Source organism: Clupea harengus, chromosome 7 (assembly GCF_900700415.2).
Source record: "Clupea harengus chromosome 7, Ch_v2.0.2, whole genome shotgun sequence".
NCBI classification, from domain to species: domain Eukaryota; kingdom Metazoa; phylum Chordata; class Actinopteri; order Clupeiformes; family Clupeidae; genus Clupea; species Clupea harengus.
Window position 1 is genome coordinate 18,775,888 of NC_045158.1, and position 24,747 is coordinate 18,800,634.

The following is a 24,747-nucleotide window of genomic DNA, read 5'->3' on the forward strand; positions in this document are numbered from 1 at the left end:
GAGCATTTGTTTACCGCCATATCCCGCAGGGCTGCGGTCTCTTACAAATTTATGAATGCAAATATTAACACTATGCAGGCAGTGACATTTGTTTGAATGAGTTCTTGAGCTTATGAAACCTTGACAAAAACAAAGTAGCTAAGGGCACCTGCTTCGGCGTCCCTCTGTGATTTATGTGGGCCTTCAATGTTAAGCAAAAGGGAGCATTCTGGGTGACAGTTATTTCAATAACTTCCAAATGGCTGAAACTGTGTAAAACACAAAACACACAACTAATGTGTTAAAAATTCACCCTACCTCGTGGTCGAAAGAACACCTAGAAAGACAGGTCAGGGAAGTGAGTTGTACAAGCCCAGCCAACACACGCAAGCACTTACAGAACACAAGACTTGTCATCCGAAAGTGTCAGATCCAATCTGCTCCACACTGGCCCTCACTGAGCAGAAACTGTCTACCTCAGCAGACAAACAACCCTGGTGACTCTGATGAATTCTACATCCACCGGCATTAATATTCCACTTTGACAGCGCCTATCCCTTAATATATTAGGTGCCAATATCCCACGTGTATGTTATTGCTTTTTAGGGCTCACTGGTGGGCTGAGATGGCCTTGCCGAGCCAACAGTACAGGCATAATTGCTTTATAAAGCTGAAATAGTCTTCCTCCAGCTGAATTTGCTTGAGAGGAGACACACCACAGAGACCCAGGCTCTCTTCCATCTCTGTCCCAGTTAATTGCCTGAATCTGGGGGCACGCTTTACCTTTATGAGGCCTGACATGTCTTGTCCCTGGTAGCTCTTCAATTCAGACCTGCTTTTAAAGCTATCTGTGGAGGAGGCTGGCAAGCACTGATCCACACACAAGGGCTCTGTGTAATACCTGATCGTTAAAAATATATGTTCTGTGGTGAGTGTGTGTGTGTGTGTGTGTGTGTGTGTGTGTGTGTGTGTGTGTGTGTTTTTGTAGACATGTCTACATTTGGATGTGAATATGTGAGCATTTTTGTGTGTGACTGTGATATAGAGTGCATGAGGATGTCAACCTGTAAATATGTGTGTGTGTGTGTGTGTGTGTGTGTGTGTGTGTGTGTGTGTGTGTGTGTGTGTGTGTGTGTGTGTGTGTGTGTGTGTGTGTGTGGCTAAGTTGATTTCTGACACCTGATGCACCATTAATCTGTTCTGTATCCAATATTGATGTGGAATAAAAGTGAAAGAACCATTTGGGGCAGAGTGAGACTGATCTTTGTGCTGCAGTGCAGCTCCAGTGATGGATGCAAGGAAGACAAGCTGCCAGAAAATGAGACTTCGCCAACACATCACACACCACCAAAGAGTGACCCAGAAAGGCCATAAGAGTTCAAAGAAAGAAAAGAGAATATATCACCCCTGGTCGTTTCATCATGTCAAATGTAATGCATCAACGCCTGCAAGCGCAGAAATATTACATTGCCACTGACCATCTCAAGCAGAGCCTCGAAAACAGTGCTTCTCGTTCCTACCCTACAGGTCGACTCTTAATAATAATAAATTGCATCAAAACATCTGGAAAAACCTTTCAGAGTTGAAATCTCAGCCGTGTATCAGCCGTCTCAACATCTCACCACATCTCAGATACAACATCTCTCGTCAAAATAACAAAATAAGCAGAATAAATCAATTAAATGAGGTTGGCATTACCTCATCAAGTTGCCCCAGCGAAGAAAGGATCAGCTTTTTGGGTTCCACATACAACGGTTCTCCAACTTCCTCGTAGGGTCTCCAGGTCGCTGCCCGGTAGCCCTGCCGATTAAGCTGCCGCTGTCTGCGGCGATAGTTCTCCCAGAACACCTGTCTGTCATGGCAGGTGATGTATACAGTGTTACTCCGCGATTGTAACTTTGCTCCCGACGGCCTGCTACTTGGAAGTGGTTTTATTGTTACAAATACACGCGGATCAAAGTCTATGTCGCGGGTAACCGCCATCATCCGTTTTGACGTGCCACTAACGTCAAACTCAGTAACTTTACCAACTCGGAGCTACAAAGGAAAGAAGATTGCAAGCAGTCTTTCGAGTAGAGCCGTCCATGTTGGACTACGTGTTGGCGCTTTCCGTTTCCCTTGGTAACGAATTAACATACAAAGTAAAGAGCGTCTCAGAGGAGACTGACTTCAGTCCAACAAGCCGGACGTCCCGTTAGCCCATAACTCTGAACCTTCAAGCATCTCCTTAGTTAGTGTCCTAGACCTGAGAAACTATGGCTTTCGCGTTAGCTCTGTGCCATGTGATGTTTACAATAATTTTCATACACACTTAATAGCCACAAGTCATGATGTATTACTAGAGGAATAGTCTCCCAGATAGCAAGCCTATATCGGTCCACTGGTGGATTTTGGTCGGGACGCCAGTGGTAGTGTGCCACTTCTAGTCTGCTCTCGGACCACCATTACCTTGGTAACTGGGCGTGGATATTAAGTATATTACTTAAATGCTAGCAATTCCTGGAACTTCTAAATCATTTCCATGACATAGTCTAACAGAAGAAGTGCATGACACTAGAAGGCTCTCAAGGTGAAAAATGACTTGGTCAATTAAAGACTTATGTCACTGATAACATCTTTAAAAATGTTAAGGGTTGGTGAAAATTAATGAATTAGTATAAATTAATAAAGGAAAAAAAGTTTTTAAAGCAAGAGGCAAAACGCTGGTCCGTTTGTCTGTATACAAGCAGTGGACCGCCTGAAAACCGATGAGCAAAAGGCCACCAGCTCTGCCACCAGTGGGACCACTGGCCTTTTGCTATGGGCTTTTCACAATAAATGCAATGAATTGGGGGACATAGTTCCACCCAAGGACAAGAAGACTGTATAAGCTATTATAGTTATATATCACGGAAAAAGAGATGCTCTGCATATCGAAAAGTGCAGCTGGCCCAGATCAAATACTAAATACGGCCCAAATACGGCCCATAGTCAGCATTTATCTACAGTCTAGCTTTCAACTCCTTATTTTGTAACTCCTTTCAGGCACTGGGCATCACCAATATTTCCATATTTCCATTTTATATAAGGGCCTAAAATATCCTTCTCACCCTGCCTTTGTGTGAGACTGGTGTGGATATCTGAGAATATGGAGAGACATTTTCTCTCTGTTAATAAGCTATCATGACAAAGCCTGTTTGTTATAGATTTATTGTGTTGTTTACCACAACTAGACACATGTCAATGTAGCTTCTCTCCCAATTAACCACTGAAAAGTGCATTCCACACAAATTCAGGGGAAATTGTTTTCCACTTTACTTTAAACAAATAGTTCTCTCTACGGATGACAATAAAGGGTTTCCCGACTCTCCGTTCTTCTTCTAAAAAGCCCACAGCCCAGGCCATCTCGGAGAATAATAATGGTGGTTAATATGTGATGGAACTCAAGAGGCAGACTGCCAGAGAGCGGTAGCCCAGCCGCAATGCCCACGACTCAGCCGACAGCTATGTGCCGTTCCCTCTCCAGAGCTATAAATACAGCCAATTAGCGTCCCTTTGCCTGACGTCCAAACAGTACAGAGTGGTAACAGCCCGGCCCCATGAGCCGTCACCTCGGCCAAACATTCCCATCACATAGGATAACCATTAGCGCTTAATAAGCAGCCGAACAGACGGGGAGGCTGTATAAAAAGACTGAGAGACGTCTCCCAGCTGCGCTTAGCTCAAGCAAACCCTCTGGCTTTATTGATCCTCAGGTGATTCACCTCGCTCCATTTGTCCATTTTAATTGCACATCGAATTGAAGTTCCTGGGATTTGTGAAACCTTAGAGGGGACATAAGAATCGTGCCAATACCTAGGCCCTTGAGGGACCCTCCTCCTTTTTCTATTTCTCTGATCAAGCCTCCTCTTTTTTCCAGATATTTTACGCACACCATGACCGACAGCACAAAGTCATCAGACCGCCCGCAGTATTGCCGCGATGCTACGTGGTACCCTCTGCGAACCGGGTGGCAGCCGACCTACATCTCAAATCAGCACTTTGGCTTGCCTCCTTTCCTGACGCCAGGCGACCTGAACTCGATGGACAGTGTCTTCAGGAAGCTGGCAGCGCTCTCCTGGCCAGGGTACAGGTGGTGCCCCCAGCCGGGCTCCCCCACGCATTCCAAGCTTCAGCGGGGGCTCTTGGGGCGGGCGGCGGAAGCGAGGAGGGATCAGTACAGGTGGCGAGTTAGTCTGGACGTCAACCACTTCTTCCCTACGGAGCTGTCCGTCAGAACTACAGATGGATTTCTGGAGATCAGTGGTGAGACGTTGTACATGAACATGACAAGTTCATGACTTCATTCATTAGAGTTTAGGCCCTACCTATGTAAGTGCTTATAAAAGAAATGTCACAATGGTGTGTGTTAAAATTAAGTGCTATTGCTAAATATGTATATGTATTGATGCAGGGAATTGATTTTATGGATAGGTAAACACGAGGAGAGACGGGATGATCATGGCTTCATCTCTAGAAGTTTTACAAGGAAATACAAGTAAGTGATTACTTACTGTAATAAACTGACATTTTTATAATTCACTGACCAGAGACATTTACAGTCTCACCAAGTAACAGTATTAACTCCCAATAAAGGACAACTTCTGCTCATCATCACTAATATAAGTCTATTCAGACTGAAAGCAAATAACATGTCACTCCCTATCAGGCTTCCTATCGGGATAGACCCTCAGACTATCCGATCCTCTCTATGTGGTGATGGGATTCTGACAGTAGAGGCTCCACTTCCGAAAATACCCCAGCCTCAGATTGTCATCCCTGTCCAGGTAAGAAAAAAAGTCTACAGCTCTGCAAAAGTGCTGAATGGAAATTTCTGAATTAATACTGGCTTTTCCTGTTCAGATTCAGTCTGGGTTTCTTAATGTGTCGGTAGCATTTAAGGTTTTAAAATGTGCCTTTTAATTGCTTTAATTTGCCTTTTAATTCCTTGAACTGATTATTTGAATGTCAACCCTCCCATTAGTTAAAATGAATTTGTTCACATTCATTTGTGCAAATAGATTTTTTATGTGCGCACCTCTAGGTGAAGGTGTGAAAGGTCTTATTTTTCTTTACTCAGAGACAGCCTAGTTTTTCAGACATTTTTTAATTATTCACAAAGATTAAGCAAAATAGCCTACATTGCTTCTCTTCACAGTAAGACTTAAGACATAAGTAAGACATAAGACACCCCCAAGTCAATTATTATTTGCAAGCTACTTGACCTTTCATCGCAGGCCTTGGGTTGACTATTAAAGAACTCTGGTTTGGCATTCATCACACATTGTCAAAACTCTCTACTTGAAGTAACTGTGTAGGCATCTCTTTTCATGCAGATTGAAAAGGAGCCTCTCATGCCAGGAGCAGAGAAGAAAGAAGATCCGAGGATGGAGGACGCCATTAACAGGGAGAGGGAGAGTCAAAATCCTCAGTTTGCTGGAAGGAAGCCCTCTCCAACATCACCCACGAGACAGGCATGGGCACCAAAGGAGGGGGATTATACTCAGGGCGGGCAAACAGACCAAGCCTCAGCTGAATTCAGCACTGATCCCTTCGCTCCTCAGTCCAGTCACTCAGAGACCCAGGCCAGTGGCCAGGACAGGGAGGACATCAGAGAGGCGCACACACAACAGGAGGAGACCGGAGAGGAGGCCCAGGATCAGTTCACAGATCTATCCGAGGCTCCGGCCACACCTGACACGCTGACCTCGGAGCAGGAGGAGTCCAGTGACGTGGTACAGGATGGCGGAGCCCAGCAGCAGCAGGATCAACAACACGGCGGCGAGGCGACAGGGGAGAGGCATGAGGAGGACCTCCACAGAGAGGGCGATGTAGGGGAGGAGATGTCAGGAGAGCAGGCCCCCGAATCCACCCAGTTCCAGGAGCTTGTGATCCCCGAACAGGAAGTCCTGGTGTCATGACCCAAGAACAAGAAGCAGAGGAAATGCCCACTAGAGAAATGATGACACACTTTGAAGCTCCGACTGCAGACAACAAACAACACGCCTTGCTGATTCTTAGCGCCACATGACCATTCTGAACCGTCACCTTACACCAGCCCCCGTCACATGACATGACCTACTCTGTAACTTTGCAACTGTGATGCACTAATAAAACAATAGCACTTCACAAGTGGGTGTTCAGTTAATCATTCCAGGGGCTCCTTGGAGCTGTTGGTCATTACCACGGAAGCCTGTTCTGTGATGGATTATCTGTTATCATGAGTGTGTTGGAAAGCTACTTTGACATAATCTTGGTGTATCATGCAGCTGAAGCAGCACAGCTGTATATTTCATCAAGCTGTGTTGGACGCGAGCCCACATCAGCATAGAAACACTGCAGTCCAGAACGCCACTGTTAATCTATATCCATCACCTACTACCTCTCACAAGCCTGCGGTGATAAACTACCCAATCTCCGTGTGCAACATTCTGTTGTAGTCAACAGAATACAGTGAGCGACTATCATGTACAGCTAAACTTAATCCATTTATTCATTTAAATACATTGCAAAATGCTACAGAAACTGTGGAATACCTTGTTAAAAACAGGACTTGTTCAGTTATTGTGTTGGACCAATTATCACTGTAGCAGAAACACCCACTAACATGCAGGGAGTGCTTGGGTTCCATCCAAGCTGCCTTTAATACCCCTTTCACTAATCAGCCACCCAATTACAGGCTGCTGGGCAAAACAAGTCCTGCTGGAAGACTTCCCAAAAGTAGCTGAGTGTAGCACAAAAACACACAGATGTGCCCAGGCACCAGGAGAGAGGGTAGTGAGAGAAGGTTGTTTTTATTATTATTATTAATATTATTGCATGTACATACAATACAAAGGCATCTGGTATAAGTCTGGTAAAATTTCATTCACTTTGTAGAGAATACATCTTCACCACACATAATTAAAAAAAACATCATTTTGTAAGACCTCTATTAAAATCGTAATAATCTCCCATGACCAGACTGGTTAATATATTGATTTATATATTTACAATGAGTAAAGCATCAATGCATCGCCAATAAGGGAACACTTCCCTATCTGCTACACAGCTGACCTCATTAACTGGTCAATGGCGCATTGATTTTTATGTGCTTCAGTCTTTACACAAAACACAAAGCTAGCAAGGTTAAACAAACACACTGCATACAGAAGATGGAGTTGCCTGTTAGGAGGAAAGACAAGCATTTCCATGGTAGACTGGTGAGGACGTCATGGAAGATAGTATTTCACCTTTCTGTTTTTTTTGTTTTGTGCTAGCTGCTATGGATATGACCCTGATCTGACCTGGTGGGTATTCCCAGTACGTGGTTTAATTCAATCTGAATAATTTAACTCTTAGAGTAAGTGGTAACTAAGAGTAAGTGGTAAACCTTCTTATAGAAGGGCCCTATGGCTTTATTCTCCTAGAAAAGAAAAGCGATATGGCTCTTCTATCAGGAGGTTTACCTGAGTTAATTTACCCAGGTATGTTACTAAACCAGGTACTTGGAATACCCCCCTGATCTAGCCCTGATCTAATGTGAATCAGTAGCAGAGCTACTATCTGGGGGTTACATACACTATATGTGGGGCACATACACCATCTGGGGGGTACATACACTATCTGTTTGCAATATCTAGGCATCTGAGGGTTTTTTCAGCAAGTGATCTTTTGTCCCTCAACATAATTCTCAAAGTAATTCTCACCTGTGATAACAGAACATAGCAACACATACAATCTACTTGTTCTCAAGGCAACCCACAAACCGCTATACCACATACTGTATGTAATGTAATACTTCACTGCATGTTTCAGAACTCGTGTTTACCTAAATGCCTTATTGTCCACCCCATTATAAAGCCCGTTTTATGTTTAAAAACGTATAAAAAGGGTATGACGGAAGTCAAAACGGTTGGCAATCTAACAGAAACAGGAAGACCTCCAGCTCAAATCCAATCCAGATCTAAGAGGGCTTGAGGCTATGTGCCTTTCTTCGGGGAGCATCAAAATCTTGTGTGTAAGGTGCTCGGGCATAGAGCTCATAAGACAGCCATTCACCTCACACTGTGGGCCTAAGCCCCAGCCGTTGGGAGGGATAGACAGACAGACAGAGAGAGAGAGAGAGATAGAGAGAGAGGGGGGAGGGAGGGAGGGAGGGAAAAACATCTATTGGATTAGCTGGATGGCCTTTAATACTGCAAGGGGCATGGTGATGTTTGCCAAGTTATGCTACGTTGGCCTCCTGAGGGTTGGGCTCTGCCTCTGCTGCTGCCGCTGCCGCTGCCACGGGCTCGTCCCTGGGCATCTCGCTGCTGTAGAGGTAATATGGCGGCGTCTGGCGCGCCTCGATGATGAGCACCCCCTCGGGAGAGAGCGAGGCGAACACCGTGAGAGGGTCAACATCTACCGGGATCCTGCGGAATTGAAAGACGCGAGAGGAGAGGAAACACAGTTAGAGCTGCCAGGAAACCTGCCGAGAGTGACACTGCACTTATGCTGAGCACCACTGAGAAAAAGGCACTAAATAAAAAATGGCTGACATTTGTGTTAAAACAACAGCAATAAGAGGGAAAATTGGGCTCGCCGCAAAAAGCAAAGCCAAGGGTTTAAGCACAAGGGTGTGTCCCTTAGTCTGCAGGGTGAGCAGATCAAAACGCCTGACATGATCTCAGTGTGGAAAAATCCAGATTATGTCCAAAGACTAGAGCTCATGAATGCTTTTGGCGAGGATGGAAGTAGTAGTAATCTTCACTTCCCCATCAAATCTAATCTAAATTCAATCTAGAAACTCAGTTTAATATGGGCATAAAGACAAAACATGAACATGAACCCAGTGAGATAAACCTAGTAGCAGATTCAAAAACATGACCAACTCTGAGTAGACAAGTGTGTACTATTAAGTGTATTAAACACTGGTTCTTCTAAACACAGAATGCACGTTAACATTGAAAGAGTTATGGGCAGTACAATCCCAAATTTCCGTTGGGACTGAGGGCAAAAGGCCACACACCCTCTGAGATAAACACAAGAACACACACCCTCCATGACAAATGGTCCAGCTGCAAGTTTGGATGTGTTTCTTTTCTTTGGCAAAACTCATTCCAACTCCCCAAAGCACCATTGCATGGAAGAAGCTTTTTTAATGCATTTCTTGGTTTTCATTTAAACGTTCTGCCTGCCACTGCCGGTTTAGAGACTGGAAAGGTAAAAAGAGACGACGAGGCACACAGAGAGTGCTGCAGGTGCAACTCTGAGAAACAAAGCCTGTTTCCAATTATTACAAATCATTGCCTGACGCCAAGTTTATCACTCAAATGTTCCATCTGCGCACTCTCTCTAATCAGCTCAGCAGGCAGACCGGCTACGACCTATTTTAATGGCAAACGGCCAGAGATCCTCACTATTTGTTCTGCTTTTTTTTAAACCAACCAGTGTGGTGTTTTAATGGACTCATTTGCATCACCTGTTCCCAGATGGCATGTAGAAGTGTGGAATGAGCTCTGCTTTGGCTTGGATGAGATACAGACACTCCGTGGTGTTCCTGTGCTCGTTTTTAAGGGGAAAATACCCTCGGAGGGCATGAGGGGGGAGTTTATCGGATTAGAGCGAGAAACAATAATAACAGCCACAGAAGAGTTTCAGGAGGCTGTGTGTTTATGCATTTGAGCCATTTCGGCTTTCTAATATCGCAACTGCAAATACCCCTCAGTCCTCGGTTTAAAACTTAGACACGTAGGTCTTTTCTTCACGTGTGCATTTTCCAAAACATTAACAAGGTTAAAAAAGTTCCACCTTTAAAAAGAGAGAGACAGAGGGAAAGAGTGAGAGAGAGAGAGAGAAAGAGAGAGTTAGTGATTGAGCAAGAGAGAAAGAGAGAGAGTTAGTGTGTGAGAGAGAGAGAGAGAGAGAGAGAGAGAGAGAGAGTTAGTGTGCAAGAGAGAGAGGGAGAGCAAGAGACAGTTAGTGCGAGAGAGAGAGAGACAGAAAAAGAGAGAGAGTTAGTTAGTGTGCAAGAGAGAGAGGGAGAGAGAGAGAGAGAGAGTTAGTTAGTGTGCACGAGAGAGAGGGAAAGAGAGAGAGGGAAAGAGAGAGAGACAGGGAGAGAGGGAGAGAGAGAGAGAGAGACTGGGTTTTGTCAAGCACCATAGCCAAATATGGCCCTGCTGGGGTTTCCGTAAAAGCTGCCAAGCGGCCATGGTGCTTACATAAACCTCGGGGGCCACAGTCTACTTTGTTGCCCAGGCTGCATTCAATTAGCACGGCTATGCTACTGTCCCTCAGAAGGACCATGACTCGTCATTCCTAAAGGCATCCTTTCCATGGCGTGAATGAATACTGACTAGTGCACACATCGTCACAATAACTGTGCTTTAAAATAAACAGAATCAACTGCTGTATGGCAAAATGATCGCTCTCTGACCAAGTCAAATCACTTTGCTAACTTATTATGTCAGAGCTTATCTATCCAGCTCTGTATTTTGATTACTTCTGGCAAAGGTTTTTTTTTTTCCGTTTATATCTCACATTGATTGTAGGTGACCAACCACAACCATCCAATATGCTTCTGTGGGAGACTAGGAAAACACAGGCCTGAGAGAAAAATAAAGTGAGAGACTCTCTAGTCTGCACTGTCTCTGGACTGGGTCCTTCTCTTGGATCAAAACAAAGACAACTGAATAGCTATCTCCCCTTGGAGCCGGATAAAAAACAACAACAGAGGAAAGACCTTTAGAAAGGAGTGTTAGAACAAATGTCACTCTGAAATTCACTCAAGTGTCTCTCAAAATTAAAACCGTGTCTCACTGGAATGGCTCTGAAAGACTCAGCAACTGCACAAGATGACAAAGCGTTTCACGAGCACACGAGGATCCTGGAAACCTTGGCAAGTGGGACATGTGCGTTCATTCAACTGTAAGCCTTTTTTAGTGTATCACTACACGTAGCATTCAGTAGTGGCTAATATTTCCTTCACAGTGTTTCCCCAGTCAGAGGATTTGTGCATTGAGGACAGTTATTTATAATTCCATCTGTCTTTCGCTTCAGGTTTCATTTCCCCCAAAACTGAGACAGTATCTGAAGGACTCCAATTATAGGGACGGCGATAGGGCGAGCGGCAGTGGTTGGGGCCAGCTAACTGCTAATTACCAGACAGGAAATTAGCCACGTTGATGTTAACGATCCCGGAAGGCAGAAGTGCTGATTAACAGGGCCGTTTGAAGTCCCATGGTCCAATTACAGGAATAGACTGATATGGAAAAAATGTGGCGTGCCCCTGCCCAGTTTGAGCCTTCATGAGAAGGGAGGGTAAACACAGACGGATAGCATCCATTCCAGTCGTGTTTGGGTCGTGTCTTGCAGCATAGCCAGAGTGTGTTTCACTGACGTTTTATCAAGGCTAACAAGCTAAAGTAGGTGTAGAACATTCTAGAAATTATCTGTTTAGTCTAATGTGTACACAGTCACCTTTCCCGCTCTTGTCTCTGTCTTTCTGTTTGAATCACCAAAGTGAAAAGTTCCAGTGTACCGATGTCAAATTACTAGCATGAAATATATTTTATTTAAATTTTATTTAATGTGTGCACAATTCTTTTTACTTTTCCGATCTCTCTGTTCCCACCACCAAGTGATTAGTTCCACAGCACAAAGGGGAAAAAATTCTAACATGAAAGATATTTTACAAGATTAAATGCTTCAATGATACTCACTGAATTTTCTTTGTGAAGTTTTTAGTCACGATGCCTCCCTCATCCTGCTTCTCTTCGTGTTTCCCTGTGAAAGAAGAAATAGTGTAACACAATGCCACAAGAAAGACCTGCCCCTTACTTCAAGGACATCTCCCATGGAGAATGAATACAAAGCAACATAATTTGTTCCCTGAACAGTAGAATCTTTACACACTCAAATCTGATCATAATGCAACCGTGAAGCTAGCAAGGCAGACAGTGGCTGATATGTGAGTGTGAGGCTTAGCCATGATTCTGGGCACTGGAAAGATCTAGAGTCTGGGCCAATTCTCAAGGTCCTGTTTGGGACTTCACTGGGCAGCTGCATTCAGGCACTAAATGTCAGTGGCGCCACACCCCGGGCCCTGTGCCTCAGCGAGTTATGTGCAATTCTACACCCCCAGTGTGACTTCTTCACCTGTGGAACTTGCTAGAGAGGGGAGGGAGGGGGGGGGGGGACGACAAAAGGGACAATGACCCCTTGCTCATCCATCCACTCTCCCTTGCTCCCTCTCTCTCTTTTCCTAACCCCCCCCCCCCCCCCTCTCTCTCTCTCTCTCGCACTTGGAAAATCCCTTCCCCCAGTAGACTCTGGATATGCACCAGATCTGGAGAAGATCTTTTACAGAGTCACCTGTTATCTCCAAGCAAATCTCTTCAGGCCCAGATGACAAATTCCATTCCCACTGAGGCCCCATTTTTATTCCCCACCGGAGCGAGATAAACTCAGTTGAAGTCTTTTCGCAGGCAGTAGCTGAGTCGGCCATGACAGTTCACCCATTTTAAAAAGGCCCTACCAGTGCCTCAGCATAACATGCTGAACCTCTCTATACAACATTCCACGGACGGTGTGTGTGTGTGCGCGCGTGTGTGTGTGCTGCTGTGCTGAGCCTGCTTTTAGAACAGGGTCGAGTGACGTGAGCAATCTCTAGGCCTCCTCCGTGACAGAGTGACCCAGCTGGCATACCAGCTATGTGCTTATAAAAAGCCCACTGTCAGGACTGTCCATGTTCCCAACACTAATAGGGTTTCTCAGCACTACAATGCATTTGTCCACCTCCCTCTCCAGCGGTGCTCTTGTTCCTGAAGCTATGCAGAAGTATCTATTTTATTTCCCATACAGTGGTCCTAGTAGGGAGTGTTATAATTACTGTTAGTCATCAGTGAAATGTAAAAACGGGCCTTGACTAATGGTGGTCTACTGGTGGGGTGAGACTGAAGGCACCCAAGCAGGTGTTTCAGAGTGACACGTGTTGTGGAAATGTGCAAGTCATAACCCAGGCCTAAAGTAACACACACTTTGAAACACACACCCACACATACACAATGTCACGGTAGCATGGGTTCTTAAACTGCTTGCTAGCACACCTGCTACCCATTTCCGAGGTTGCGGGTTCGAATCTGGTACGGGACTGTCTTGGTCTACACAACTTTACCTCACTCACATGCGCGCACACAAACACACACACTCGCGCTCTCTCACACAGACACACGCACACACAGAAACCCATCTAAGAACGCTAGTAATTACAAATTATGGAGTTATTATGGAATCGTTCTCAACGTGTAATTTCAGGATCTTTGCGGAGGCTGCTCACCTGACACTTCTACAAAACCGTCTTTAGTTTTGACGTTAAGCTCCTCCGGTTTGAAGCTGTGCACATTCACACACACTTTCCACGGTTCGTCTGGGTTAGGCGTGGGTGAGCTGCGAGGCTCGCTGTACATCGAGCTGTACACGGTGGGCGAGCCCATTGATGTACGGGGGAACCCCGTGCGCAAGCCCCCCGTCCATGGTGGGGTAAGTCGGGTGCTCAGCCGTGACCGTGCCCAGCCAGGCCAGTCCATTGAGAGGTCTTCGGGGAAGGGCATTCCAAAGTCTTCATCCATAAAGCGAGATGCCATAGACTGCTCTCTAAAAGGATCTCTCGGTGCCCTTTGCCTGCTCCCCAACGTATAGTAATCCCCATCTCCCATGGTGCGACGCCGTAAAGAATAAGGGAATCTTAACAAAGTGTCGTTTTATAAAGTGTAGAAATTAATCCGTTGTCAGCAACTTCAGGAAACTGAGCTGTTACCATTACCTCTTTGAAAAAAATCAAGCCAGAAAATCGCTCTGCGTTGAATGTAACAGCTCTCAGCAACTTCAAAGAGTTTTCCCACTATGAAATACTTTTTGATGGGAAGACTGACCTTCCGTTTCCGTCTGACCAAAGATAACTGAAATCAGTAAATAGCTAAGCTGTTTTATACATCCGCCTGAGTTTGAGTTCTATGATACATAGCAAAGTCCAGAAAGTGCCCGACACAACAGCTGACCAAAGACCCTCCCCTTCCAAGTTTGGACATGGTCTATGTGTCACACTTCCAAAGCAAAGCTAAATTACACTCCGCACTATCCCCGATGACTCACTCTCTTTTTAATAGAAAACAGCACACCACCTCAATACGTGCGTCGGTATTTAACCTAGCTACAGTGATGGGGTCAACATGATGTCACCATTCGGATAAAACAACACAACTAATTCTATAAGCGCGCAGTGGTAACATGTTTACAACTTAAAATCGACTTCAGTACAGGATTCCCCCGGCGCTCATCCACTGAGGTGCCTTAAAATACGCGTGAGGCAAGCACAGAGGCATTCGTGTAGCTGGTATCCCAACTCTAAACCAAACACAAGGAAATGCCAGTTGAATTGACCTCATGTTGCACAACTTTTATTGGAAAGTCCAGATTCACAGACTATAGAGGAAGATGAATGAAATATTACAGAAAAGACATTCAAATTTTCAAAGTCACCAACACAGGGACTGTTTCATTTAATTACATATTCATCGTTTTAAATCCTGTGACATTTTACTAATACACCAATTACATTACAGAGCGGTAAATTTACTTGACTTTAAAAGGGAATTTCTGTTCCCAAATCAACCCCTATCAAGCTGTCATTCAGGCCAGGGCCATGGTTTTCATACGCAAAACTAAAAGTTCTGTTCATAGGATAAAAAAAAAAAGTTTCTCCAAAACTGTTTGTGACTGAAAGTGGTTGTTGGATCCCTGCCCAGTTCCCTCCCTTTTAGTTTCCTGTTATGTGTGATGGATTCAACCAATGTTGCGATTAGGAAATCAAACACTAACATTTTCATGTTTTACAAAGCAAAATCAACACAAACCATTTGAAACAATATCCTTGTGGTTCTAAACTGTTGATCATGAATGCCTCACACACAGCAAATAAAACAGCTCCTCCATATCAGTACTGTGCAAAAGTTTTAGGCACATTTTAAACAATACTGTAAAGCCATGATGCTTCCCAAATAGCATGAATAGTACAGAATGAAACATACAGAATGCTGAAACTGATTTTACTATTTTCCAAAATAATATTTTTAAATCTAAATACGAGATTTCCTCTTGACACACGATAGCAAATAACTACCTTGCGAAGAATGCCTAAACCTTTTGCACAATACTGTATACCCACACTATATACATACTCACACATAGCATAAACTTGACATACTGCCTTTGTTTACTGAAGTTGTTTTAAGAAGGGAAAACTGTTTTTTTAGGGCAGAAAGGTAGCTTTGGATTTCCATGGAATAAGTTAAATAATATTCCTTATGTTTATGTCTCTGTTGTTATCTTAAATGCTTTTGTCTGGATCAACATTATACTGTACATACAGTGCATAGAAAACACTCCTTTGATATTCATGCTGTGGCCTGGTTTGCTGTTTAATGGAGTTAATTGCCAGAACATAAAACTAAATTCATCTCCAGGGAACTTCAGCCTAAGCACAATAAGTGGTGGTCACATTTTTAGAAACGTTGACTGTGCCATCTCGGTTGCTATCCAGATTGACGGATCTGGGCCAGATTGGGGCCACATCTGAGCCAGATCCAGACCAAAGCAGGCTGCTACCTGGTTCAGTGTAGCCACATCAGTCATGTTGTAGTTTTGGATTTTGGGCTAGTAGTTTATTATTGTGTTCCTCTAACAATAGTTGAGCCTACATTTTTGTAAGACAACTTAATTAGAAAAATATAAAGGCTATGGATTTTGGACATTACTTTTGGTATGTGAAAATTGATTCTATTGAAAATGTGATCTTTTATAACATAATTACTGTTTTTACACTGTTATAGCTTACACATAATTACATGTAATGGTTCAGAAAACAACAACCTTGCCACAGGGCATTACATTTGGGAGCCCAAATGTCAGTTCATAAATATTACAAGCTTGAATTAACCTCAATGAATTTCTGAACCTTACCAAATGACCAATAGTGGATCACTTTAATCAACATGTGAAATCAGGTATAATTAACAGAAAAGAGGTATGTCAGATGAAACCTAAAAATAAAATACTGTATAGATTAAATAAGTGAATGCATAATGTAATATGCAATTGTCAAGGTACACCTTATACTTTATCAGTTGACCACATAATGTTCTATAGCATAGATAAAACATAAATAAATAGTATGACACAGGTAAAAGAATTGTATGCCCTGGTTTATCTAAAGAGTGAACCTGCAAAAATCCAGAGCAGAGGCTAACAGAAAATGGCTCATGCAACATGTAAAGTGCTTTTGTCATTTTTTATATTGAGCCGTCACCAGAGTGCCACGGTAGATTCCCTTGCAGTGTTACTGGGTCTCGTCGGACATGAAACATAATTTTATCTGCCAAAATCCACATTCATACTCATACATAGTTTCTGTGCATTGCACATGATTTCGTGATGATGACTGATGTATTAAAACATATAAAGACTCTTCAGTGGTAGTTTTACAACTTTGATATTTGGAAAACCTTAGCAGACAGAGTGTTACTGTGATCTGAATGAGGGACAGATGAATCCAGATCCAGTGAAGAGTGTACCATGGTGCTACTAGGGTAACTGGGAGAACGAGACATGTTGGTTGGAAAATATTCACCAATTAAAATTCCATCTCTGTGGTTTTTCAAAGCTACTGATCTAACACAGGACTTACTAGTGTTGCCAGCTAAAACGAATGACCCAGAGGACATATCTACGGTCATATGCAAATAACGAGCGTTTATCTATAATGATCAGATGAAATATTTAATTTGTTTATAAACCAGCGCTAAAGTGGCTCTCTTGAGGTTTGTCAAACAGCTCACAGAACCATCTCAGGTACTTCAAAAACAAAACAGTGCCTCTCTAATCTCCACACACTCCAAAGACAGAAAAATCTCTCCAAAGACATTAACCACACACACACACACACACACACACACACACACACACACACACACACACACACACACACACACTCACTCACTCACACACTCACACACACACACACACACACACACACAGCCATGCAACGCTGGCTTGGTTCCGACCCAGATTTGGCCCACATCTGACCCAGTTTCAGAACTGGTTGGTATCTAAAGAGGCCCACCGGGTTTTGGTCTCCATGGGGAGTTTGCATTAGTATGCAGCCTAATCAATCTATCGTGTCACGAACAGATGGGATCACACTGCGATTCCATCAGCGTGTAGATTTTTTCCATTTTGTTTTTCTCTTCGTTGTGGGCTATCAGCATTATCATATCTGATGACATTTGAATTGTTGTGCTCTTGCGTGGGAGATACATACACCTGGCATTTGATCTGTGGGTAGATATCTGCATGTTTACCAGCACGGCTGACAGACTGCTCATTTTTCAAAGTCGCCTTGACATCTACGTCAAGAAGCCAAAATCAGAACCATTGCCCTGACAGAAAACCCCAGGTGTTCTCAAGTGCTTTTGACACTATCCCTGAAAATGAAGGTTATAGAAAAATATACAAAGAAAATAATCACAATACGCTCAAAATTGCAATCTTGAAAATTCTGTTCTGAAGAGAGAAGACAAAGCTGTTTGGGTCTTCCCAAAGCAGAAGCAGCAAATTGTAAATTGATCTGGCAAACCATCTCTGTCTGTTTTTCTGAGACTCTTTTGATACATGAGCAATTGTGCATTTGGCAATGAAACACAGTCAATAAATAAATAAATAATTAATTAATTAAATAAGTAAACAAATTTATAAATAATAAATAGAACAGTACACCATGAAAAAGACTTTCTATTATCACTAATGAAACGCTGTTTTCAGCCGTCTGGTTTGTAACAGTACAGCCAGCTGCTGCGGGTTGTAGCGACGACTCCTGCTGTGAGTTCTAGCGACGACCCCTGTTGTAGCTCCCTAGCGAGTCGTAGCTCCTGCTCCGGCTTCGGGTCCGACTCCGAGTACGGCTCCGACTTCTACTGCCACGCATGGAGTCCCATGAAGAGCTACGGCTGTAGCTACGGTAACTGGAGTAACTGCAGCTGCGACTCCGACTCCGACTCCGACTTCGACTTCGACTTCGACTTCGAGTCCAACTCCGCCTCCGACTCCTGCTCCGGCTGCGGCTACAGCTGTGACTGTCACTTCTACTCCGGCTCCTGCTGGTATTGCGGGTGATGCCGAAGAAGCTGGTCAAGGAGGACACGCTGGTGGAGCGACTGCAGGATGACAGGCTAGGCCGGAAGTAGGGAATGGGCCTCTTCCTGGCACTGAATGGAAGACAGAGAGATCAGTCAGTGATTGGACATGCCTGTTAAGCAGTGTTCATGTCATATTCTCATTTGAATGATCAAACAGTGCTGCATTTTCTGAAAGTGTCATAGAATAACCACTGTGGGAACTCAAGGTCAAAGGTCAGATGGACTTTCTATCATTTAATGATGGCAGTTGTTCAACAACGATGCTATGGGACATTATTGCTGAGCATCTTGTTTTCATTAAGTTGACCTTCATTATCTCAGTAGGATTTGTTCAAGTAAGCACTGTTTCTGTCTCAGAAAGGTGTCATTTAAGATTAACCTAGGGTAAAGCAGAGTAGCATTCTTACTAAAACCATTTCAAAACTTGTATAATAGTTATAACGCTTAGACTGTAGTCTGTAGACTCCCTTTGTTAGAGTCTGAAGCTGAAGAAAACACACCTGGTGATTCTCCGAGCTTCAAGATGACTGGGTGAATCTCTCCTCCTCTTCCGCATGGGGGAGTAGGACTTCCTCCTACGCCTCTTCTTGCCATGCTTACACCGTTTCTCACTGGGACTGCGCTCCTTACTCCGTTCCTGATCCCTTTTGAGCAAACGGGAAGAATAACATGCTGTGACATACTGCAGGGATCACAGAACATCTTATGCGTTACATTTGTGATAATACTAAAAAACAGTGAGGTTGGAATTCTACCGTACCACACCATCTTACCATACCATGATTATCAAAATGATGTCATTCAATGCCAGCAAATTTAAAACCTTACTTTAAAATGCCGTGCCGGTGTAAACTTTGAATACAAGCATCGGCATAAAAAATAAAACATTGATAAGCTCACATTTATTGTTAAAAAAAATCATAATTATAAACAAAATTCCACCCCTCTAAAATTACAATAATATGTCAGCGAGATGCCTAACAAGCTAAACTGTTTTGTAAGAAGTATTACTGGTAGTTCAGTGTGCATCAAGTAATACCCCCCCCCCCTCCCCCCTCCAGTCTTTGGTATCTGGTGTCATTAGGTGCTTGAGTAAGTGAGTCATCGGTAAGACTAGCCGTGGTCACCTGCTGGGGGAGTATTTGGAGAGTCTGCCACTGAACACACTCCCCTCCCTGGAGTCCACAGAGTAACCCGACGACCGGGAGTATGACCTTGAGACAGGCAAATCGTCAACATTATGAAAAGAGTGTGATAGTATCAAAGTATCAGGCTGTCAAATTTACACTTACGTACAGTAACATAATACAATAACATAGTTCAACAATAACAACAGTAAACACACTCAGCTCTCTGAACTGACCAAAGACAATGTCTGAGAATATTACATGATTATTATACAATATGTAATTATATAATTGCTACAATAATACTTTATAATCAGAATCAGAAATTGGTTTATTGCTAAGCAGGTCTTCACATACAAGTAATCAGTAAGTCAAAGACATGTTAAATATACAGAAGAGGACAAGAAGTACAATTTACCACAAAATATGATATACATTATGAAATATCATATTTGATAGATAAATAACACACTATAATATTTAGCACTTAAGAAAAGACGACTTACCTCCTCCCAGAGGATCTGGATAGACTTCTGGAGTAGTAGGAGCCTGAGAAGCGGGAGCTGGCTGAAGAAGGGGATCTGCTGGCACTGCGGAGGGACCTGGTCCTGTGGCACTCTCTCAGAGGGGTCAGACTACTGCTGAACACCCGCGTGGCTTCCTTCCATACGGCAGATCTCTCCTCTCTGTGAACATGGTCATGGAATGACTGATATGGGGCATCTGACTGAGACAACCTTCAATACAACACAATAGAAGAGAATACAAAATACTACAATACAGCACTACTACCAGAAAAGAAGGCCCATGACTCTGACTAAGACAGCCTGATATCAGACAAGGCCAGGAAAGAGGGGCAAACACATAGATAGATGAGATAAAAGGCAATAGCTCTGTGAGGGATGTGTTTCTCAGCTCACTTCTTCGTGTTGCAGAGGGAGGAGGACGTGCTCTTGGCCAGCTTGCACAGCGACACGTAGCTGGTCACCGAGTTCCCCGAGTCGGACGCGCTGTCCCCGTCCACGCGCCCCAGGACGGACTGGACCCTGCAGACGTTTGACCTCGAGACGCCCGTTTTAGACGACGGCGGCGAGGAAGTGTCATTGCCCGAGTCGTAATCCTGCGGTATTTTGTTCTGATTGGACAGCGTGTTGTGGAGGACGCTCCCATCATGCACAACCTCACCTCCAGGCTTTGACCGCGAAATCTGCAATCAGACAACGAGAGGAGGCTGCTTCACTTGGGGAAACATCAGCGACAGGTTTAGGCAGCTACCTGCATGATTCACTGTGAGTAGTCTACCAAAGGAACGTATTTCCCTACAAAACACAGAGAAAAAATTATTTCTTTTCGGGGACAGAGAACTTAAGAGAGGTAAAAAAAAACTTCATGCAAATTTTGTCACATGCAAATAAACTGGGAGAATATCATGTAAATAATCCTACAGAAAGAGAAGGTTCAAACTCAGAATATTAGAACATAACCATAATAACTAATAGGAACTACAGAAGAAATAAACAAGAGAAAATTAAAAGAAAGTGTGTAAACAATAAACTGCTTTATGTTGAAAGAGAGGAAAATCCCAAATAAAGATAAAGGCCCATTAAAGTCTCATTTTTTAAAGAACATTGACCAAACATCACAAAATGGGTATGTGTACAAATGAAAAGGATTGCAGATTAAGAGAAATGTCTTCACTCTAACTAAGGAAGCCTTCAGAGAGAAAGAAACAAAAAAACGACATTTTGAGCTTTTTTTCCCCTGCAAGAAGAGCTTAAGTATCCTCCAGCGACCTTTAGTAAACCCCTAAGTCTGCGGATGGCATCCACTTACCAATCAAGATTTCCTCCTTAAGTAGGTAAGGTGTAAGAAAAAAGGAAGAGCGGGCAACATAAGTGATTCATCAGACGTGTAAGTTACAAGAAAAAGACAATAACCCTTTCTTCAAACCCAGAGCCTCACCGCCCAGCTTTGGCAGGTACGTCTTTATTTCCTTTTTTTACTTCTGACTGTATGAAAATGACTTTTGTAGTGAACTAAAGGCTTTAAATGAATGCCACTGGTACAAATAACACTATTTTAAAAAACACTTTTCTCAACTGGGGTATTGTTTTATATATTAACATGTCTCATGTTCCAAAGCCTAATGTGTAAACAGCTGATTCAATATGTGAGAAAAAAAAGCTTTAAAGACTGTTGAGTATTTTGATCAAACTTTTGTCTTTGATTTATTATTTTAATGATTTCTCTTATGAACAGGGATGTAGGATCCGTGTTACTACCTGGTTTTGTCAAGAAGTATTACTTACATGTTCAAATGTTCCCACGTTCCCTTCACCTTTCTCTTTGAAAACTTAAAGCACTTCTTGACATGTCTGTTTACTATGTGTGTGTGTGTGTGATTACTAAAATAAGTACCATTTCATTGTGATAACTACAATAATTACTGCTTAAGATAATTGGTGGTCAGTATTGGGGTGGGGGGGACCAAACTACTAAACACAAAATATTTTGTATCCATTGCAGTACCCACCTATTTCTCTTTGTAGATCTTTGTTGACAAATATAACTTGGAACATTTACTGGTATACAGAATCTAAACATGGACATGCAGTTATTAATGAGCTGTACTAATCTTTCAAATGCCTCATGGATCTCACATTATCCATCTCAAATTCTTTGCATTACTCAACTGTACCAAAAGACGCAGTCATCCAATTTCATCTGGATTAAGGAAAGTAATAATGCCAATGCTTAATACTGCCACAAATGAAGGCATTTAAGGTTTCAGGTTCTAAGTGTCCCGAGAATTTGCTATACGAGGCATTGAATTAATCTCGAATATCCAAATTATGACAATAAATATCCCTTCCATTTAACCACCAGATGGGATTATAGTGCTGACAGCAATTTTTTTGGGGAGCTGTTATGCAAGAAATGCTTCAAAGAACAGTTTGTTACATTTCAATTACCAACTGTAGGTTCTGATTAAAAACATCTGGGAATGTAATTAGCATACTTTAATGATTGCTTGAAAGAACTTAAATGTATTTCATGCTTCAGCAAGCACAAAACAATGACTTAACAGAAACACAGTTTCAACTGAGAAGCAACAAAATGAACAGCAGAAATGGCCACACCATATAAAATGGTGAAATATTAACTTCTGTTCACTTAATTTCTCTCTCTAGTCTCTCAGCCTTTCACATCACTCTCATTTCTTCTTCTCTCTCTCTATCTCTCTCTCTCTCTCTCTCTCTCTCTCTCTCTGTGTGTGCGTGCAATACACTTCAGATGTTGTGCAAAAGGTTGTTGTTAAAAACGTAGCTTGGAATGCCATTCTTCTTGAACTACAGCGTCTTGTAGGTGATTGGCCTATTACTGAATATGGATGCATTTGGACCTCTAAAGCCTTTTCAGGTTAGTGTCACTAGGTGTCAAAGTCAACCTCTCTCTCTCTCTCTTTCTTGCTTTCTCTCTCCGGACTGTTTTCCTTGACCTTGACCGGTGCTTCAGAGGTGAGGCATTTGAATGGCAGTCAGTGACACTTACGGTGCTGTCCGAGGTACTGCAGCTGAAATGTGGGGATGTTTTACTGGCTAACTTGACTGCTGTCCCCCAGTCTAAAGCTCTTTGGTTGGCGTCCAGATGGCGGGTGTCCCCCAGGCCGGCTGGATTCGGTTGGAATGGATCTGATGCGTGGAGATGTTGCCTGGAGACACAGTGAAAGGACGGTTGGGTTAGTGGCTGAGAGTTACCCATCATGCAATAGGGGTTTTTTTTTTGTAAGGGACAGTATATATGACTATTGACATTTTTATTTGTTTGTGTAATTTTTTGTTTTGCAATTGTCTGTGCAATCAAAGATTTAAGCAAGTCATTTCCCTAAAAAGCTAAAAGAGGATTTCCCCTGAATCACTGATTATGTAAGTCTGACACAATTGCTTTCTTGACAAAAGCTCCATAAATTGTTTCATCAACGTGTCACAATTTCAGTTGTGACAACTGCAAATACATCAATGTGCTCAATCCCTAGTACATCATTTAGAATGCCCCCGAATCACACAAATGCAGTCATTCTCCAAAGGCTGAGGTCAAACCATGTGTAACCAAAATATTTACACTGTATACATATATATAGTATAGCTTAGACTATATGGTATTCTGTGTTGATATGTAGGACAATGACACAGCTAATATGCTTTAACTTTTTCCCCACAGCTGAAATGAAATGTCATAGAACGAAATATTACACAGTATGGTACATAATAATATGTAATATATAATGATATGTACGATATACTATGCGTTATTTGAATCCAGGATCAGGATGGAAGAGAAAGCCCACAGCAGAAATTAAGTGTCATGAAGCGTAATATTATACTTTATATCGTAACATGTAAGGCGTAATATATAATCCGACAGTCAGTATCGGAAAAAAATTATCAAGACAGGACAAACAGGACCCCGACATGCAGCGGAAGATTATACGGTTACTAGTGATTTTGTTGCCATTTCGTGGCTTCCGCTGAGAAAAAAATTGTTCTTCACGCAAATAGTACTTAACAACATAATAGAGCGTAGCAACGTATTACTTGCTGACTTCAAGTCCAAGTCCATTACGAAAAGTGAACAGACTACTTGCAGGATGACATGAAAGATGTAAATAAGAACAAAGCCCGTCGCCAATGGCAGCAGTCATTACATTTTGCTGATATTTAAAAAAATATCAGATCTCCAAACATTGGGATGGCCCATTCAATTCAAAAGGAACTTTTTGCAACATTCTGTGGAGCTGTATAATAAATTAGGAGAGAAAGCCTAGAAGTAAAAAAGGAGCAGAGGAATCTAGAGGCCATGGCACCGGTTGGCACAGAGTGAAATCCCACCTGGCACAACCTTCAGAGGGCTGTAGAGTGGGGTAGGGGGTGTCAGAACAGAGAATTCCTAATCCAGCCTCTTGAAGGGGCAAGGGGGAAGAGACGGCCAAACCCATCCATACACCTGCCCCGGGACATGGGAGAGTGTTCAAACACCCTCCCTCTGCCAAGCCTTGGTGAAGCAAGAAATCAAGCTTCAACGAAGGTCTGCCAGGGCCTGTGGCACCACTCTGGCACGAGGGCGAGCACACAGTCTTTACCAGCACTCAGTGGGAGAGAAAAAAAAACATCCAAGGTCTGCCTGAGCAACAAGTCTTTCTCAAGGCATCGATGCCACAGCTCCCCTTCACCCCCCCCCCCCCCCCCCAAAAAAGTACACTAGCTTCCCCTCAAACACAGAGAGATTGCTCTCCACGCCGAGGGAACGCAGCGATCATACGATGGTGGAAAAAGGGCAATTTAATTTGTAATTGTTTGCTGGGGGGTATTAACCCTGACAATTGGAAATTAAAAGTTGTCCCGCCACAA

The 24,747-nt window shown here is 43.1% G+C and overlaps 2 protein-coding genes across 2 annotated transcripts in view; both read right to left on the reverse strand.

Moving 5' to 3' along the window:
- Nucleotides 1-6,772: 6,772 nt before the first annotated feature.
- hspb8 (heat shock protein b8) lies at nt 6,773-14,313 on the reverse strand. Its single transcript, XM_012820350.3, has 3 exons — nt 13,301-14,313; nt 11,685-11,748; nt 6,773-8,393 (listed from the first exon to the last, which is right to left on the reverse strand). Exons 1-3 carry the CDS (start codon nt 13,677-13,679, stop codon nt 8,204-8,206), a joined length of 633 nt encoding a protein of 210 aa, XP_012675804.2. The 5' UTR covers nt 13,680-14,313; the 3' UTR covers nt 6,773-8,203.
- Nucleotides 14,314-16,999: 2,686 nt separating this feature from the next.
- srrm4 (serine/arginine repetitive matrix 4) overlaps nt 17,000-24,747 on the reverse strand; it is a 52,900-nt gene continuing 45,152 nt past the window's right edge. The window contains exons 8-13 of the mRNA XM_031570750.2: nt 22,892-23,051; nt 20,260-20,546; nt 19,846-20,025; nt 19,340-19,426; nt 18,713-18,856; nt 17,000-18,281 (exon numbers count right to left, since the gene is read on the reverse strand). Of these exons, the coding sequence (XP_031426610.1) occupies nt 17,903-18,281; nt 18,713-18,856; nt 19,340-19,426; nt 19,846-20,025; nt 20,260-20,546; nt 22,892-23,051 (1,237 nt within the window). The 3' untranslated portion in view covers nt 17,000-17,902. The remainder of the gene's footprint in view (nt 18,282-18,712; nt 18,857-19,339; nt 19,427-19,845; nt 20,026-20,259; nt 20,547-22,891; nt 23,052-24,747) is intronic.